The sequence below is a fragment of the Diabrotica virgifera genome, chromosome 8 (genome assembly GCF_917563875.1).
Source record: "Diabrotica virgifera virgifera chromosome 8, PGI_DIABVI_V3a".
Classification (NCBI taxonomy): Eukaryota; Metazoa; Arthropoda; class Insecta; order Coleoptera; family Chrysomelidae; genus Diabrotica; species Diabrotica virgifera.
In genome coordinates, this window is record NC_065450.1 from 13,647,365 (window position 1) to 13,669,284 (window position 21,920).

General features: G+C 31.6%; 1 protein-coding gene across 1 annotated transcript in view; it reads right to left on the reverse strand.

The window, feature by feature from the left end:
• Positions 1 to 21,920, reverse strand: part of LOC126890086 (atrial natriuretic peptide receptor 1) — a 263,191-nt gene that overhangs the window by 224,014 nt on the left and 17,257 nt on the right. Inside the window, exon 2 of the mRNA XM_050658933.1 lies at positions 15,449 to 15,526. Within this exon, the coding sequence (XP_050514890.1) occupies positions 15,449 to 15,526 (78 nt within the window). The remainder of the gene's footprint in view (positions 1 to 15,448; positions 15,527 to 21,920) is intronic.

The window sequence follows — 21,920 nt, forward strand, 5'->3', positions numbered from 1 at the left end:
AGTATAGATCAGTTTTTGCTTAAAAATAGGTTCTCTAGCCACTTCCATGCTTATTTTGACCAATAAATTTTCCACCCCCTTGAAGGAGTGGGAATTGCCCCAAGATAAAAGCGCCATAGTATATAGGGTAGATTTTGTTTCTTGAGCTATTCCCTACTTACTGTGAAAATATCAAGTACATCGATGTAGTAGGATGGAATTCGGAGCCAAATACCCTCATTGACTGCCCTATAATAATGCTCTGCTATGATCGCGTGAGAGGGGACACACACAAGATTCTAGCAAAATTTCAATTTTCTGTAACTTTTCTAGTTTTTGAGTTACAGCAACAAGTTTTATGTCATTGGAAAGATAATTTTACATTCTTTCAAAGTATGTAAAAATATACAGGGCGTATGTAAAAAATTAAGATTTTTTTTTCATTTCCGGTTAAACCGGAAGCCATATTGCGGGTAAAATTTATTGTGATAATAGATAACAAAGTACTATATATGTCTACCAAATTTCAAATTTTAGTTTCTATTACAGAGGTAGTTACGGGCACTCGAATATTTTTTTATAAAAAATTCATAACTCCCCTCCTATGAGGAGTTAAGAAACCTGACCAATGTTATTCAATTTACCGATAGGATATCAAAAATATATCAAAAAATAAACAAATTCCTTGGAGTCATTTTTGAGAAAATTTAGTTAAAATTTATGTCAAATTTTGACCCCTTAAATATAGGCAACCCATAACTTTTTCTGAAAAACGATAATATTCTTGTTATAGCCCCATCTTTAGGTTATATAAATGTTTTTTCAAATTAAATTTATCTTGAACAAGTTTTTAGATTGGTAGGGAAATGTATCGGGTGGGTGGTCGGCCATGCTGGCCACCATTTTGGATTTGGAAATGTCAAATTCCGTATTTCTATTTACCTATCGATGAGCTAACTTTAAGTTAAATTTCATTCGTTTCGGTCAAAATTTGCAAAAATGGGCCCCAAATAACCCCCCTATTTCGGCCCCCCTTTGAGAGGTTTTTTTGAAAAGCTTAGTTTCTCGACAAAATTCTCTTAAACTTACTCATACCGAATTTCATCGAAATCGGTCTAGTAGTTTTTGCTGGGCGGTGGCGACATTCCTACGTACATACGTACGTACGTACATACGTACGTACATACGTACATACTTCCGACATGTTTTTTTATTTGCTTTTTAGACTCAGGGGGACTCAAAACGTCGAAAAAAAGTGAAATCTGAAAAAAAAATTTTTGCACGATCCCATAACTTTATCTATTATACTCATACTGCGTATGTAGTACGATAAAGTAAAAAGCTATTTTAAAACGTATATAATGAAATCTTTTTCTTTTACTTGTTTTTTTCTTGCTATTCCTAAACGTAACGTACTTTTTGGATAGCCTGCGTATTTTGAAAGATTAAATATTTTAGATAAAAATATGTAATTGTCATTACAACCCAACTGTGGCCAATCCCATATAAATATAATATATATCTGAAAATTAGTTCTAATTTCAAACATCAAGTGCAATTTTCATTATAAAACTAATAGTCTTATGATTAAGAGCTGGGAGCGGATTTTGTGCGCGATAAGTAATATGGAAAACTATACGGGGATATGTTGAATTGGTTGTGTACATGAATTTCCTAAACGGCAAGAAACCAGAGTGGGGGACGAGGGTAGTTATAAGGGGTCAAAGTCGCTGTTTTTATTATTTTTTTTGTTACGCTCATGATCAAGATAGTGCACCAAAATTTAGGAATAGGTCGTGGGAATAGGTAGGTCATGACGTAACTAAGTAAAATCTCTAGGGGCGGAACGCTGCGTGGCCGACAAAGGGGTGGGGGTATGGGTGAATATAAAATATATAAGGGGTTTTTTGCGACGTTCGTGATTGAGATAGTGAATCAAAATTTGGGAATAAGTAGACCATGACCTAACTAAGTAAAATTCTCAGAGCCGGAGACCAGAGTGGGGGACGAGGGTAGTTATAAGGGGTCAAAGTCGCGGTTTTGATTTTTTTTGTGACGCTCATGATGGAGATACTGCACCAAAATTTTGGAGTGAGTAGGTTATGACGTAACTAAGTAAATATCCAGGGGTGTAACGCTGCTTGGGGTACAAAGGGGTGGTAGGCGGGGGTGAATATAAAAAATATAAAGGGTTTTTCGCGACGTTCGTGTTTGAGATAGTGCACCAAAATTTGGGAATTAGTAGAATGATATTACTAAGTAAAATCTCCAGCAGCGGAACGTTGCGTGGGGGACAAATGTTGTGCTGGGTCACAAAAAACAATAATACAAACTGCGACTTTGACCCCCTTTAAATACCCTCGTCCCCCACTCTGGTTTCCGGCTCTGGGGATTTTACTTAGTTATGTCATGGTCTACTTATTCCCAAATTTTGGTGCACTATTTCAAACACGAACGTCGCAAAAAACCCTTTAAATTTTTTATATTTACCACTATCCCCACCCCTTTGTCGGTCAAGGAGCTTTCCGCCCCTAGAGATATTACTTAGTTACGTTATGACCTACTTATTCCCAAATTTTGGTGCACTATTTCAATCATGAGCGTCACAAAAAAAAAAATAAAAACCGCGACTTTGACCCCTTATAACTACCCTCGTCCCTCACTCTGGTTTCCGGCCGTTGGGGAAGGTCATGTACACAACTAATTCAACATCCCCATATAGTTTTTCCATATTACTTATAACGCACAAAATCCGCTTCTATCTCTCCGACTATAACGGAAATTAAAAGTAAAATATAGCACTAGAACAGAAAAAAAATCGAAAAAAAAATAGAGACGAACTATATTTGACTGGACTTAATTGCACTTGGGATGAACATTCTACCTTCCATTACTTTTTATTTATCTTAGAAGTTAAACAAATCGTCTTTTGTATTAGTAGAAACGGTCCCCAGGGCAATTCTCCAATGAGATCCTCGAACACAGAATCTAATAATCATCCCAGTTAATTCTATCTCAAATGTCATTAGCTTAAATGCTTCAACTTTATCAATGCACACCACAAATTCGGATCTAATATATTTCTACCGCATTTTGGCCTTTGAGTTTGCAAAGAGATTTACTAACTGAGAGACAAAAGTCTACTTATAAAGTATCCTCGTCATGCATTCAGATATAATTTTGTGGGATAAAAAGAAAAAGAGAACAACGAATACATATTGCTGAAATAAATACTTAAACTTTGACAGAAGATAATATACCACTGTCGAGCCAGGCCATTACTTATACCCCAGTCTATCTATCTGTGAAAAAATCATTGATTTTACGTAAAAATCTTATACAGACTTTTGAAGTTTATTTTGAAGATATAATAATATGAGAGATAGCTAATAGCAAATCCTTTTAGGTAGACAGCTTGTACAGCTGATTTTGTTTTGTTTTTTTACCAGTCATAAAAAGTGGAAAAATTATTTTTTGCCTATAAAGCGTTTCTTATACATTTTTGAGAAAAATGATTCAAATAAAAGTTGTATACGTATCGAAGTGTTTTAGTTTACGAGTTTCTCGATTAAAATATATTATACATAATATATATCGACAACCGACAAAATAGTTTGTAAGTTATTCAATTTGTTTATCACGGAAATCCATTATTTAAACAACTGTACTTGCCCAACAGGTGACTCAATGTGTAGGGGAGTTAATAGAGATTTTGACTTCGGAAAAAATCAAACAAGATATAACTTAACGTAAGTAGATTCTTCTTCTTCTTATGCAATCCACTAATGGATGTTCGCGATCACGTTTGACCATTTTTTTTGACCATTTTGAAAACTGACTTGTACATTGTATCATTCAGAAAATTTTTCAAAAAAAATTTTGTATAAAGATTTTTCTAAAATTAAATCTATAGCTTTTATAATTTTTTATTTATAACGCTAAAGTCGCCCTTCTCACACACATTGGCGTACTGTAAACTAGCGTTCGGCGAAGTGCACGGTTGAGTTATTTTAATATAATTCTTTAACTAATGGATCAAATGAAATTTTACTAATTTGACATGAAAGAAACATAATTAAGCTATTTTATGGTTATAATAAAAAGAAATAAAATTTATGGGGATAAGTACGGTGTGGGCGGAAATTAAGTAGATTAAGAAATGTTTAATAAACAACATATCAAAAAGTTATACTCCAGATGTGGGTGCTTCATTTTTTATGAAATAAATTATGAAATAGTTGTGTTATTAAATAACTCCGAAAGTACAAATTTTAGAAAACTGACTTGAACATTGAAACATTCAGAAAATTTTTCAAAAAAAATTTTGTATAAAGATTTTTCTAAAATTAAATCTATAGCTTTTATAATTTTTTATTTATAACGCTAAAGTCGCCCTTCTCACACACATTGGAGCACTGTAAACTAGCGTTCGGCGAAGTGCACGGTTGAGTTATTTTAATATAATTCTTTAACTAATGGATCAAATTAAATTTTACTAATTGGACATGAAAGAAGCATAATTAAGCTATTTTATGGTTATAATAAAAAGAAATAAAATTTATGGGTATAAGTACGGTGTGGGAGGAAATTGAGACTTACATAAATTTTGTTTAAAAATGATTTAGAAATGTGTAACTAATACAATTTTACCTATAACACTGTTAAATTTGCAGAACTTACCTTTCAGATTTCTTGCTGAACGACGTTTTACTCAAAAAAATTTTAAAAATTTAATTCCAATGATATGGACGTCTCAAAAATATAATTTTTGAAAACTTCGCAGTTTTACAGAATTACTACCACTTTAAGACGGTATTACTCAAGTTTGAACACATTTATTACAATTGTATTTTTACTTATTGTACTTATTGTATTACAAGGTGTTTCTTTTGCGTAGGATGTAATCTTTAAAATGCACTTAATTCTTTTACTTTAGAGATGAAATAAACAATTCCTTTTTAAGAAAATTAAGAAAGATAAAACAATGTAATACAAAAATAAAAAATTACCAGCTAAAAAATGTTTATACAAAGTGATCAAAATTTTATTCTGTAAAACTTACCTAAAATACATTTAATAATAAGGTTCAACAATAATAAATGTTCAACAAAAATTTTTTGAGCTCTTATACAGTATGTCTGGGTAACGTGGAACCTATTTATAACTGTTTTATTATATGTTTTACGAAAAAAAGTTACTCTCTATAAAATATCGTATAGAATCTAAGATTCTATCTAAGACCCATCAGATATCAAATTTTATTAATTTTATGCGAAAAAAAATATGAATTTCACTCAAGACTTTATATACGACATACTTTTATATTTCACAATATGGAAAATTGTTATTAAGAAAAGTTGTTTGGAATTAAAAACTATGTTTCAATATTCAATTACACCCTTCTAATTGAAATATTGTGAACTATAAAAGTACTTAACTGTTAAGCGAAATTCATATTTTCTTACATACGTCGTATAAACTTGAAAATGTTTGATATCTGATAGTTGTATGATAGATTTAAACCAGGTAGAGCATTTTATGAAGAATAACTTTTTTTGTAAAAATGATAAAATAGTTATCATAATTGTAATAAAATTATGATGGGTATCCGTAATTTGAGAAAAAATTTGATTTTTTTAATAAGAAGGATGTAATTGTATATTAAAGCATAGTTTTTAATTCCCAACAACTTGCTATCGCTCATTCTGCAAACTTTCACATGCGTGCCTTAAACGTGTAATTTTAACACTTATAGCATAAATAACTATTATACAAAACAATTGTTATTGTTTAAACAATTAATAAAAAATTAGCGGCAAAATATGTGAGTAGAATTTTTTACTTGAACATGTACCTATATTATAAACTAACAAAGAAAAGTTTTAGAAAAATATAAGCTTGTTTGAATTTTTCCGAAATAATGCATGTTTTTGTTCTTTGTAATTTTATTGACTCGACTAGTGAAAGTTACTATTAGATTGATGAGCCACCATTGGAATAGTCATTGTGCGTTCTAGCCATCGCACGTTGAAATTCTTAGTGTGTGAAACTGCGCAAAAACATTTATAAGAACCGTAAGTAAGTATGCTCACTGAAATGATGGTGAAAAGACACAGTCTTAAAAAAAGGAACCTTTTAAGACCAATAGGAACCAAGATGACATTTTTTAATCATATTTGATAAAATTGAACAGATTATAAAAGGTAGATCTAAATTTTATTTTATAGATGATACCTATTTAGTCCCGAGAAATAAGGTTTTTGTCGGGACACTTACGCAGCCACGTTGCAAATGGGTTTTTTGGGTACTATATACCTAATAAATTACAAATACCAAAATACCCGTCACAGTTCGGACGAGAATTTTAGTTGTTAACAAATAAGTGTCATAAATGGCAGTTTTTCCGTTTAAATCGCTGGTGAAAATAGGGTAATTAAATATCTTATTTGGAACATTCCTAAAAGTTTCGAAAATAAAAAATTTGCTATAACTTTTGCGAAAATGAACTTAAGACTTTGATATTGCATGAAAAGTTGAGACAACCAGTACATATCATGCACAAAAAAATTCAAGACGATTCGTCAATTAGTTTAAATTTGTTTGCAATATTATTGTTCAGAAAATAATAATGATACAGCAATTTTGTGGAAACGACATGAAAGAAGAACAATTATACTTTCAAAGAATTAAAAAAAAACAAATTAAAAGTCATTTTTATCATTCCGAAAACATTTTACTAAAGTATAGTCATTTTTGGCTTAAAAATAATTTGAATAGATTTGTTAATATTGACTGTAGAGTAAATCTACTTTGGGATTTCAAAAGCTGGTATTTTTATACGAATTTTCAAAAAAAAACTTTTCGCCTAGATTAAATTCGGTCAAAGTTAGCCACTTTTATTATTTAATTCACAGTCACTTCTATTGTACATAAAATTCTCCTATAACAGTGTTAGTTACCATACTCCTCCGAAACTGCTGAACCGATTTTTATGAAATTTTACACGTATATCCTGTAGGACTAAGAATAGGTTTTAATATATTTTTCATACCCATAAATTATAAGGGGGTTGCACCCTGAAATTTTTTTTATTTTTTTTTGGACAAAATTGTCTACAATAATTTTATATAGTGTAGAATTAAAAAATACATACAACCCTTAATTTTCACTCTTCTATCATCAACCTCCATTTTTTAATAGCCATCTATATATTTATATCTATAAAATTCTCCTGTCACATTGTTAGTTGCCATACTCCTCTGAGACCGCTTGACCAATTTTTATGAAACTATATATGAATATTCGGTAGGTCTTAGAATCGGTCGTAATCTATTTTTTATATCCCTGAGTGATAAGAGGAGCTCCCCCTAACATTTTGTATTGTTAGGTGGGGATATGTGTACATAACGTACTCTATAAAACTACGAGTACATACAAATTGAAAAAATTATGATCAAAATCCATTAACAAACTCAGGAGATATTAATCGCAGCATACGTTTGCAGAATCAATTTCATTTTTTGAGTTCACGAATTTTAATATTTCACCTCCACCGACCACGAATCGATTTCGTTAGAACGTAATTTTTAAAGCTTTATTAACCACTTTGTTGAAGTTCAAAGTTTAGTCAGACTTTTACTTATGAACTATATAACTTGAGCTTCAAAATGGCGCTAGTTAGTTGCTTAATTGTTATAAACAAAGTAGCTGTGAATTAAATAAAAAAGTGGATAACTTCCACCGTAATTAACATAGGCGAAAAGTTTTTTTTTGAAAATTCGTGTAAAAATAGCAGATTTTCAAATCTTAAAGTAGTTTTAATCTAGAGTCAATATTATCAAAGTTATTCAAATTGTTTATAAGCCAAAAATGACTCTACTTTAGTAAAATGTTTTCGGAATGATAAAAATGAATTTTTATTCATTTTTTTAAAATTATTTCGAAATATAACTTTCTTCTTTAACGTGGTTTCCACATAATTTCTGTATCATTCTTATTTTTTGAAAAATAACATTGCAAAAAAGCTTTTTGTGATAAACAAATTGAATAAAATTTATACTAATTGACGAATCGTCTTAAATTTTTTGTACATTACCTGGACTACTTTACTCAACTTTTCATGCAATATGAAAGTCTAAAGGCCATTTCCGCATAAGTTATAGCAATTTTTTTATTTTCGAAATTTTAGATTTATTTTGAATTTCCGAAGCAACAAATGACCGGACCAAAATTCAAAAACTGACATTTTTAACCTTTGCTCATCTGCTAAAATAAAGATACTATAAATAAGATATTTAATTACCGTATTTTCACCTGTGGCGATTTAAACGAAAAAACTGAAATTTTTGACACTTGTTAATAACTAAAATTCTCGTCCGAACTGTGACGGTCATTTTTGTATTTAAAATTCATTAAGTATTTAGTACCCAAAAAACCCCATTTGCAACCTGGCTGCTCAATTGTCCCGAACATGGTATATTTTTGCATTATTTCCCTGGCGTAATAGTCCATTCTTTCACGGTTTTTGCTCTAAATTTTAAAGAACCGCTTGGATTGACATGAAACTGGCACACGTATAGCTTACATGTCAAAGAAAAAAGTGATATTGTGCCGATGTGTGCTTTTGCCCTGGGGGTGACTTTCACCCCCTTTTGGGGGTGAAAAAATATATGTCCAAAATAAGTCCGGAAATGGGTAAACTGACTAATTTTAAGTAACTTTTGTTCTATAGAGCTTTTTCGCCAAGTCAATACTTTTCGAGTTATTTGCGAGTGAATATGTTCATTTTTCAACAAAATAACCACATTTTTAGACGGTTTTTCGCAAATAACTCAAAAAGTAAGTATTTTGTCGAAAAAAACGTTCTTAGCAAAAATATAGCCTATAAAAAAGTAAAAAAAATGATGTACGTGTTAGGTCTCTGGATCTTGTAGAACCAGAGTTATAGCCAATGAAAAATAGATTCATATTCACCAAATTTCAAATAGAATATTTCGACGTGAAATATCCAAAAATTAAGCACTTTTGGGGAAAACCCATTATAACTTTTTTAAAGTGTTTAAAAAAGCTTTATTTCTGTTTTTACAAAAAGTTTCTAGCATTAAATTTAAGCAAGTTACGCTCAAAATAAAGTTGGTCCCTTTTGTTTTTGCAAAAAAATTCGGGAGGACCACCCCCTAATTAGCAACTTAAATGAAATTAATCGTTACCGCTCCACAAATTATTTTACTTATGTTGTGTTTATATGATCTGTATGTTTCATCGATTCAAAATGCTTATTTTTGAAAAAATTTGGTTTCAAAGTCAAATTTTTAAAAATTTAAATCTTGAAAAATATGCTTTTTTTCAAAATAACTTAAAAATTGTTAGATACCAAAAATCTCGATAAACAAAGGAAGTTAGATTTGCTTTTCTGAATATCATGTATTTTTTTGTTTTTCTGTTAGACAAAAACTGATTAAGATTTGGTGTTTCTAAATTTGCATACATTCGTGATCAGTGACTCGTTCAACCCCTTTTAACTACAGCCCTTTCAATAATAAGGACTTTGAACCGATGAAACTTACAGATCATATAAACAATATATACACGAGTCAAGAAACTTTTGAAGTCGTAACGATTAAGTTCATTTAAGATACTAATTAGGGGGTGATTTTCTCGATTTTTTTACCAAAACCAAAAGGGACAAACTTTATTTTGAGCGTAACTTGTTTAATTTTGATGCTAGAAATTTTTTTACAAAACAAATATGAAGCTTTTTTTAAGCACTTTAAATAAGTTGTCATGAGTTTTCCAAAAATGTGCTTCATTTTTGGTTATTTCACGTTAAAATATTCCATTTGGAATTTGACGAATATGAACCTATTTTTCATTAGCTATAACTCTGCTTCTACTAGGTGTAGAGACCTGATATATACGTCATTTTCTAAAAATTTTTACAGGTTATATTTTTGCTAAGAATGTTTTTTCGACAAAATACTTACTATTTGAGTTATTTGCGAAAAACCGTCTAAAAGCGTGGTTATTTTGTTGAAAAAATGAACATATTCACTGCCAAATAACTCGAAAAGTATTGACTTAGTGAAAAAACTCTATAGAACAAAAGTTACTTAAAATTAGCCAGTTTATCCATTTCCTGACTTTCTTTGGACGAATATTTTTTCACCTCCAAGAGGCGATATATAATCTATGCACAACTCGCAAAATGGGTCGAATAAAATTTGCTTATTTTTACAAGGAAAATCCAAATCTGCAACAAAAATTAGGGGTTCCATTTAAGATCTTAAAGCTTCACACCCAGGGTTTGAAGTGGTGGACATGTTTAGTGTCATCGCATAGATTTTTGAGAAATATTTAACACATATTTTTCAGTTTCTCGATCCGATGTTTATTTCGCGAATTATTCGACCTTTTCGCTACTTTTGGGACACCCTGTATATAACACTCACTCGTCATGAAAGACCACCTGTTTTCATTTAAATAAAATTGTTCTGTTCATCATAATGTACACTTTAAAATAATCTACTTACTAAAAAAATACTTTTGCAAACTAAAATTTGACTATGTTCAATCAATTTAAAAAAAACGCTGGACGGAAGGGCCGCCCGAGAACTTTATCGTACCGATCTATTATCGTTATGGTACTAGATACTGGAATTCTATAAAAATAACAAAGTTACTCGTTATTTTGATATTTTAGAAACACCTACTGTACTTAAAAGTATTTTATGGTTCTACGCATCATTAATTCCTGCATTTGAGAAAATGTTCGATGCCATATTTCGGGTACACACTATAGATGTGTAGATTATTGCATAAATCAATAGAATATTATAGTCATACTTTCATTTCAAATTAATTCATTTTTCTGAGAAATTAATAGTTTACAATATTTGCATTTCATTCTATTTCGATTACGCCAGTCAATGCGCGAGATTAAGAACAAGATATTATCTCCAAATTCTATCCTACTGCATGGATTTTAATGAAATTTTGGGAGTCGCCCAATCTCCTAATTCAAAGTCTATCCTATATACTATGGCGCTTTTATCATGGGGGAAGTTCCCACCACTTCTCAGGGGTGAAATATTTTTATTTTCGAATTACATGGAGAAAATGGAAGATTTTTAAGAAAAATTAAAAATTCATTCTATAATTTGATCACATTTTTTACAAAAACCATTCATTTTAAACCCGTTCAACATTTTGAAAGTAGAAATAACACTATATATATATTAAAAGGTATTGTAGAAGGAAAACAATGCATTTAAATTATGGTAGATGGGGAGTTAAATGTATATACTTTTCATTTTTCCTTAAAGTACATTAGTCATATATTTTTTTGCACCATATCTCGCTTAGTTTGTAAGTAACCGACATTTAACGGTGCTCGTTTTAAAGGCCTTTTCAAACACTACAAAATGTGTTGGTAGCATTATACACCTAAAACCTACCGTTCCTCTGTTATTTCAAGTTGAATACACCAATTTGAGCATGCACCAAAAAACAAACTATTTTCACCTACCATATCTCTTTTTGTATTATAAATAGAACATTTACGAAGGAACGAATCTCTTTATTATTTATAATCTAAAAAATGTTTTATATAGTGTTTTTAGTTAGATGCATAGTTTTTAAGGTATTCACAAAAAATCCGTCCGAAAAGGTGTCATTTTTCAATGAAAATGGCCAATTTTCAACTACGCATAACTCAAAAAGTATTGAGTTCCAAAAAAAAAGTATAGACCAGTTTTTGCTTAGAAATAGGTTCTTTAGCCACTTTCGTGCTTATTTTGACCAACAAATTTTCCACCCCCTTGAAGAAGTGGGAACCGCCCCAAGATAAAAGCGCCATAGTATATAGGGTAGATTTTGTTTCTTGAGCTATTCCCTACTTACTGTGAAAATATCAAGTACATCAATGTAGTAGGATGGAATTCGGAGCCAAATACCCTCATTGACTGCCCTACAATAATGCTCTGCTATGAACGCGTGAGAGAGGACACACATAAGATTATAGCAAAATTTCTATTTACCGTAACTTTTCGAGTTTTTGAGCTACAGCAATGAATTTTATGTCATTGGAAAGGTAATTTTGCATTATTTCAAAATATGTTAAAATATACAGGGCGTATCTAAAAAAATAAGATTTTTTATTCATTTCCGGTTCAACCGGAAGCCATATTTTTGGTAAAATTTATTGTGATAATAGATAATAAAGTACCATATATGTTTGCAAAATTTCAAATTTTAGTTTCTATTAAGAAGGAAGTTACGGGCACTCGAATATTTTTTTATAAAAAATTCATAACTCCCCTCCTATGGGGAGTTAAGATATATGACTAATGTCATTCAATTTACTGATAGGATATCCAAGATATATCAAAAAATAAAAAAATTCCTTGGAGCCATTTTTGAGAAAATCTAGTTCAAATTTATGTCAAAATGTGACCCCTTAAATATAGGCAACCCGTAACTTTTTCTGAAAAACGATAACATCCTTCTTATAGCCCCATCTTTAGACTATATAACGACTTTTTCAAATTAAACTTATCTTCAACAAGTTTTTAGATAGATAGGGAAATGTGTCGGGTGGGCGGTCGGCCATTTTGGCCGCCATTTTGAATTTGGAAATGTCAAATTCCGTATTTTTATTTACCTATCGATGAGCTTACTTTGAGTTGAATTTCATTCATTTCGGTCAAAATTTGCAAAAATGGGCCCAAAATAACCCCCCTATTTCGGCCCCCCTTTGAGAGGTTTTTTTTAAAAGCTTAGTTTCTCGACAAAATTCTCTTAAACTTACTCATACCGAATTTCATCAAAATCGTTCCAGTAGTTTTTGCTGGGCGGTGGCGACATACGTACGTACGTACATACGTACGTACGTACATACTTCCGACATGTTTTTTTATTTGCTTTTTAGACTCAGGGGGACTCAAAACGTCGAAAAAAAGTGAAATCTGAAAAATTTTTTTTTGCACGATCCTATAACTTTATCTATTATACTATACTACGTATATAGTACGATAAAGTAATATTATACTATACTACGTATATAGTACGATAAAGTAAAAATGGCTCATTATAGGCCAGGAACCGAAGCTTTTCACCCCGCAATTTTTACAGAATGGATCGATTTGCTTAAAAATTTGAGAATAAGTAGTGGATAGTCCAAGGATCAAAATCTATATGATTTCAAAAGGCGCTTTTACCATGGGGGTGGTTGCCACCCTATCTCGGGGGTGAAAATGTTTTATTATATTTTGACCGCAAAAGTTGATAAAATCGTTCATTCTAAGCGAAGAAATGTTCTATACATTTTTATGATAAAATTAATAGTTTTCGATTTATTCGCTATCGAAAGTGTTAGTTTTGTATAAAAAAAATCAATGTTTCTCGATATACTCATTTACGATTCACTCAATTTTTGCCGTAGAAAAATTTTTCACAAACCAAGTTCTTGGGAATTAAATAACCTGCAATTTTATATCGAAACATTTTTTCGTATCTCTAATGCTAATCTTTCTATTATGAAGAAAATGGCACTTTTACCAAAATACAAAAATTCGTTATTCGCTTTTAACTCCAGTTTTTTTAAAACTAATCATTCTAAGCCAGTCAAACTTCTAGAATCTATCATTAATGCTTAAATAAATAAGAAGTAATAAGCCCAATGACTAAAAATACCGCTAACTTACATTATTATGCTTTCAATTGGATTTCTCCTTTTATTTCAAAAAGATATATTATTTTTTAACCGTAACTTTTTTATTTTATATCTTAGACAGTTTTGTAAAAATGATTTTGTAGGCTTTTAAAAGATCAACTTCCTGCTTGCGATCACTTTTCCGCTGAAAAAAAATAGGGACTGACATTCTTTTCAGTATAAGTCACTTAATTTTTGAGCTAGAGACTCCTTTTTAATTTCTGGAGATAGATATTTTTAAGTACTTTAAATTAGTTTCAACAAATTGTCCTCGAAAAATGCATTATTTTCCCGTCGTTTGACTTCGAATCTACAATATTTAGCATTTGACGAAGAAGAGCCAACATATTATAAAGTATAGCTCGATTACTATTGGTCTTAAAGAAAATTTAAAAAAATGGTTTTGTTTATTTTTTCAAAACGTACATTTTTGTTAAGTAAAATTGTTTTGATAAACGAAAACTTTTGGAGTTATTAGCAGAAAACTTATTACAAACATTGATTTATTCGATATAAAACTAACACTTTTGATAGCGAATAAATCGAAAATTATCAATTTGGCAAAAAAAATGTATAGAACGTTTTTCGTTTAGAATGAACGTTTTCACCAACTTTGCAATTAAAATATAATAAAAAATTTTCACCCCCGAGATGCGGTGGCAACCACCCCCATGGTAAAAGCGCCTTTCGGCATGATATAGATTTTGATCCTTGGACTATCCACTACTTATTCTCAAAAATGTTCAAGTAAATCGATCCATTCTGTAAAAAGTGCGAGGTTTTGTCCTATTTTAAGCTTCATTACTTGGACTATTAGTGATTATCGGCCAGAGATCGGATTTCTTGCTGATATGATTTGCTTTGCAGTATTATAAATGATTCATTTAATTTGTAATTTTGGGTGTCGATTACAGTATAGATATATTATGTTCCCACGTTTCTAATATCTTTCAATGTTTTCGTTACTAGCATACCGTAACTGTGCGAAATGTGTATTATGCACATTCCATATAGATCGCTGTCACAGACACACACATTTATTTTCTGTTAAACTATTAATTACCCAATATGTGAATTTTTTATTAATAAATATGTTGTTTCCAATTTATCTCTCAAAATTATCCAATAATTTTTTGATAAAAATACGTTTTGTAATATAATTTTAATTTTTGTTCTTTCCCGAAAAGCTATGGGGGGCCACGCCCCCCCCCCCCCTACCCGTGTGTATGGGCGCCTATGTCTTCTTCCAATACTTCGTTTTCCATGTATTTTCCCTGCATTATGGTTTGTAGCAACACATATTTATCCCCTCTGATAACGTGGCCGAGATGTTGTAACTTATCTTAATCGTGTTTATGATTTCCTTTTTCTTTTTCATCTTTCTGAGGACCTCAACATTTTTTATTCTGTCTACCCAACTTATCTTTAATATTCTGTGGTAGGTATCCTTTGTGGTAATATTCTTTGTGGTATAATAATATTCCATATCTCGAATGCTTCAAGTCGATCGCTTATTTCTTTTTTTAATGTCCAGGCCTCCAGCTCATACAGCAACACCGAAAATACATATGAATATTCTTATTTTGATTTGCAAAAACTAAGGTCTTTACTGCTGGAAATAACAAAACTGTATAAAATATTGCAGGTTTCTAAGGAAGAGCAGAAAACTATATTGCTGAGAATTCGATAGTTTTATAGAAAAAGTACACAAATCAGTTGGATATTCGAAAAAAGTGATGATGAAAATGGCTGACTACTTACCGCAGTGTTACTTTTGTTTTTTGCGTTATACCTTCTTAGTAACCTAGAAGTAACTGATATCTGGCCTTCAGACTGCGGCTAAAATTAAAAGTACAGTTTAAAATATATATAAATCTCATCTTTACTTACTTTTTGTTTAAATTTCATTTTTCTACAACCGTGTTAAAAATGCAATTTTTAGCACTCCATACGAGCGTTAAAAATGCTACTTTAAGGCACTAGTGCTTTAAAATATTTTTAAGGCACTGCGGTTCGTATTGACCTTATAGACAATTTGGATGCAATGTCAAAAAAATATAAAAACGGAATGTCAGTCAAGTTCAAGTAAAAGTTTTTGTAGATATTGTCCAGTAATTACGTTTGTAGAAAAAATATTGTATGATATGCGTGTTAAAAAGTACATTTTTAAGGCACTCATGTGAATTGCAGAACGCGCTATCGCTCATTCTGCAAACTTTCACATGCGTGCCTTAAACGTGTACTTTTAACACTTATATCATAAATCCACAGAGAACGGCAGTTCTCACCAGTGGCGCACAACACCCCTACATGCGACACTATACAGGGTGTCCCGGAAAATAGTGCGTTCCTTTAAGGTATGGATGGAATACACAATTTAGAACAAAAAAGTCCTATACCATTTTTTTCTAAAGTTAACCGTTTCCAAAAAAAAGATTACATTGGTTTCCATATACCTGAATTTTAATCTTCAGAAAATTAAATAATCTGGCAACATGTTACGCACTGGTGAATAAGAACTCGTTTGTGTCTTACAGTATTTAAAATATTCCAACCTAATACTTACTATTTTTGTTTACTATAATTTTTTTTTAAATGTAGTTGAAATATGGCATAATTTTAAACGAATTATATCTACATATTTTAACATGAAAACACATATTTTAACTGAATCACCACTTTTGCGAACACATGAAGAGTATCATGCACTCATACGACGAGAAATTCCGGCAAAACATTTTGAAAGAAATTATAGTAGGTATTATGCCTCTCCATTTATTGATCTGCCATAAATAATCAACATAATATCATATTACTCATGAATACACAATTCAGAAACATTTTCGGCGTTGACACTAAACAGGATTCTTCCAAACTATATGTTTACTAAACATGGGACTGATTACGTTTAGATTTTTGTACTTCACAGAGTTGCCAGATTTAAATTTGCAATCCAAAATGTATTATAGTTTTTTGGTCAAACGGTCGAATTTAGAAAAAAATGTTATAAGAGTTTTTTGTTCTACATGGTACCTTCTACCTATACCTTTAAGGAACGCACTATTTTCTGGGACACCCTGTATATACACGAAATTTTCGATTTTCTAAACCTGACTGAATTGAAAATTGGGCCAAATTCCATCTTAAAGTTTAGGAAAATACTCGTCCATCCATATGTTACTTCTCCATTTTGGTCCAAGGGTGTGGATTTTACGGCCCTTCCCATTTAAAGCCTGTTTTTCGTTCTCGTCCCCAAAACTCCCAAAAATTTCAAAAATTTAAGCCCGACCTTTACGGCTTCTGATAGCACAGATCATTACCTTTCCAACGCATGTTTAATTTTGAAAATCGGTTATACCATTCAAAAGTTATCGAGTTCAGAAATATGACTCCATTTTTATTTAAAAAATGGAAAATGTTTGTGGATATGTATGTATGTATGTATGTATGTGGAAAAGTTAAACCGATCTGAATTTTTTTTTTTCTGTGTTTCAAGAGGGTGTGAGGGTCGATTCAGAACCGGTCTAATTTTTGACTTCTGACTACCCGTAAGTCAGCTAGAGGGCTAGGTAGATACAAAATAGTATATTTTTTGGGCGTATATATCCTAGGTTTAAGAAAAGACAGGAAAACCACTAATACACCAAATCAATAGGGTTGAGTTAAGCTTTCAAATGGCGCCTAATCGATCAAGCTGAGATATACACACTGCTCACCATAACCAAAAAACTGAAAAATTAAACTTTGAAAATTTTGGTTTTTCGACAATTACTCAAAATTTCAACCTACAAATTGCGCCAATAACTGAGCGTTTGTAGAAGGACTCAGGACGCGTCTAACGGTGTATGCCTCATATCTGAGAAAATTCGAATTTTTAAGTTATACGCTTCATAATTATGATCAAATCAATTTCTTATGGGAAAAACGGTTTTTCAAGCTCAATAATTCCTGTAATACGTTCAGTTATCATACTCAATTTGAATGCATCAGATACTACTTGTCAATACGTTTCAAATTCATGTTTAGTGATCAACATCAGGTAAGCCGTTCAGAAGTTATAGAGCTCCAAAAGTATAATTAGTCCAGGAACTGAAATTTTTCACTTCGCAATTTTTACAGAATGGATGGATTTGCTTGAAAATTTGACAATAAGTAGTGGATAGTCCAAGGATAAAAATCTATATGATACCGAAAGACGCTTTGACTATGGGGTGGTTGCCACCTCATCTCGAGAGTGGAATTTTTTTATATTTTGACCGCAAATGCTGGTAAAAATATTAATTATAAGCAAAAAATGTTCATTATACATTTTTTTGATAAAATTAATAGTTTTCGATTTATTAGTTAGCGAAGCTGTTTGTTTTATATCGAAAAGATTACCAGATAACGGCAGTTCTCGCCAGTGGCGCAGAAATACAATCCCTACACGCGACACTATTACATATATACACGAAATTTTCAATTTTCTAAATCTGACTGAATTGAAAATTGTGCCAACTCCCATCTTCAAGTTCATAAAAAGACTCACCCATTCATATGTCAACCATCCATTTTGGTCCAAGGGTGTCGATTTTACGGCCCTTCCTATTTAGAGTCCGTTTTTCGTTCTGGTCCCCAAAACTCCCAGAAACTTCGAAAATTTAAGTCCGACCTTTGCGGCTTCTAACAGTACTGATCATTACCTTTCCAACGCATGTCCAATTTTGAACATTACCAGAGAACGGCAGTTCTCGCCAGTGGCGCACACCCACACCCCCCTACACGCGACACTATATATTTACAAAATTTTCGATTTTCTAAATTTGACTGAATTGAAAATTGGGCCAACTCACATCTTAAAGTTCAGAAAAAGACTCACCCATTTATATGTCAACCATCGATTTTGGTCCAAGGGTGTAGATTTTACGGCCCTTCCTATTTAGGGTCTGTTTTTCGTTCTCGTCCCCAAAACTCCCAAAAAGTTTAAAAATTTAAGTCAAACCTTTGCGGCTTCTAATAAAACTGATCATTACCTTTCCAACGCATGTCTAATTTTGAATATCGGTTATACCATTCAAAAGTTATAGAGCTTAGAAATGTGAATTTTTATTTAAAAAAGGGAAAATGTGGATATGTATGTATGTGTGTTTGAAAGTTAAACCGATTTGATATTTTTTCTCTGTGTTTAAAGAGGGGGTCAGGGCCGATTTAGAACCTGTGTAGTTTGTGACATTTGACCACCCATAAGCCAGCTATAGGACTTGGTAGGTACAAAACGACATATTTTTTGGGGGAATATATTTGGATCAAGAAGAGACAGGAGAACCGCAAATACATCAAATCAATAGTGTTGACTTAAGCTTTCAAATGGTGTTTAAGCCGTCAGGATCAGATATACACACGGCTCAGTATAGCCGAAAAACTGAAAAACTAAACTTTGAAAATTTTGGTTTTTCGACAATTACTCAACATTTCAACCTACGAATTGCGCCACTAACTGAGCGTTTGCAGAGGCACTCAAGACGAATCTAACGGTGTATACCTCATATCCGGGAAAATTGGAATTTTTAGGTTATAGGCTTCATAAATATAATAAAATCTATTGTTTCTCAAGCTCAATAATTCCTGTAACAGCTTCAGTTATCATACTTGACCTTAGATCCATCAGATACTACTGGTCAATACGTTTCAAACTCATGTTTACTGATCAAAATCGGTTAAGCCGTTTAGAAGTTATTAAGCTACAAAAGTATAATCCAATTAACGATTATTCCCAAAATGGTTTATGTAGTTGTAGTGGTTGCGACGCTAAATTTGATCTGGCAACGGGCAATCTGACTTCATTTACCGGCCCTCTCAATATTTTTTTTCAATCTATTTCGAATAGAAAAAAATTTAGTGTACATTCGATGGACACTAGATCATTTGGGAGATAATGAAACAAAGGTGACCATTTATAAAGCTTGACGTGTAATAGATGAACATTGCATGCAACTTCATACATTTAATTTATAAATAACTTTGAAAAACTCCTGATACAAGAATAAAAAACCGCTAAACGCCGTAAAAATTAGTGGCGCATAAAATATTCCAGCTACAAAAGATCTGATATGAATGTTACGTGGCGCGAAAATGGATTTTCATTTGATGCAAAACAAAATTCTAATTTTATTTTAAAATATTTTTCCGTAATATTTGCTTAATTTGAAGTAAACGCGCCACAAAAGAGTTTCAAAATTCAAACTGTATCAAAGTTACTCTTTTGTGGCGCGTTTACTTCAAATTCAGCAAATATTATGGAAAAATCTTTTAAAATAAAACTAGAATTTTGTTTTGCATCAAATGAAAATCCATTTTCGCGCCACGTAACATTCATATCAGATCTTTTGTAGCTGGAATATTTTATGCGCCACTCATTTTTACGGCGTTTAGCGGTTTTTTATTCTTGTAACTATTAAACATACGAAATAATTTAAAATATTTCGTCAAGTTCCATTTTCCTTAATGTCAATTTGTCATTATAATATATTTGTATGTAGAGTTTAAGATCAGCAATAAGTGACAATGTGCAAGGAAATGAAAACAATTTACCGTGCTCTGAACTGTCAAAAAAAACTTCAAGCAAGAAAACTCAGAAAATCAGAAAAAATTAGATGAATTTTTTCTCTTGAAGAAATACGTTGTTTCTAAAAGTTTGCACTCACAAGAAACAATACTTTTTTTATTTTTATTTATCCGCATCAACCACTTGGGTTATTAGCGGTACATTTATAATACAAAATAGATAGAGCAAAAGATACATTTTTAGAATATAAGAATGACAAAAATATGGAAATTATTTAGAGTTTACAAAGAAAAAAAATGAATCATAATTTGTTATACAGTTTACAATGATTTACAAAAGATTGAACTTCATTGAATTTTGTGACCAGTGCTCCTTTCAGGCTGTTGGGCATCTTGAATAACGTTTTCGCTGCAGTGTACTCCGCACATTCTCTTATGGTTAACTGTGAGAGGTATTTGGCATCTTTTGCACATTGGTGGCGGTTCGCATATTTACACATGCTAGCGTGTGTAGACACCAGGGTGTTGAAATCAGTTAGGGTTTGGAAAAACAGTACATTTACAGATGCTAGCGCGTGTTGACACCACGGTGTGCCGCGGTGTTGAAATCAGTTAGGGTTTGGAGAAACAGTACGTTTACAGATGCTAGCGTGTGTTGACACTATGGTGCTGAAATCAGTTAGGGTTTGGAAAAACAGTACATTTACAAATACTAACAGATTTGGACACCAGAGTGTTGAAACCAGCTAGCTTTTTTAGTGGTTATACATGCATAGATGCTAACGGCTATTGACATTGAATTTATATACCTACTGGTGTCGAAAAATATTAAAGTGATTTAGGTATTAATAAATAATTAAACGTTGTTGGGATATAAGCAATAATAAATTAACACAAAAGAACATCATAAAAAATAATGTTGTTCTGAAGCTATTTCCTTGTGGCATTTTTATAATTAACTATTTAGATGGGAAATAACCCACAATTATATTGAAAAAATAATTTTTGTTAACGTTTCGACGCCCAAATCGGGTGTCGTTGTCAAAATACAAAATACTATTAAATTAAACAAAAATTTTGTTGCTTAGTAAAAGATTCTTCCAATAATTTATTTAATCTGACTCATTTATATCGGCAATTCAGACATATATTATACATTTTAAAGTATTTTTTACCAAGCAACTTCAATTTTCTTTTAATTTAGTAGTATTTTGTATTTTGACAGCGACACCCCATTTGGGCGTCGAAACGTTAATAAAATTATTTTTTTTAATATAATTGCGGCTTATTTCCCATCCAAATAGTTAATTATAAAAAATAATATTAGAAAAATGAGCAGATCCATGCCCTTTAGCGTTAGGTTGGTTCTCTGTGATGTTTCTCATCAGGTTTCTGCTTCTTTTCTTTTCCTTTTGTTGCCTCGGTTTTGGAAAAATAGTACGTTTACAGATGCTAGCGTGTGTTCACACTAGGGCACTAGGGTGTTGAAATCAGTTAGGGTTTGGAAAAACAGTACATTTACAAATACTAACAGATTTGGACACCAGAGTGTTGAAACCAGCTAGCTTTTTTAGTGGTTATACATGCATAGATGCTAACGGCTATTGATATTGATTTTATATACCTACTGCTGTGGAAAAATATTTAAGTGATTTAGGTATTAATAAATAATTAAACGTTGTTGGGATAT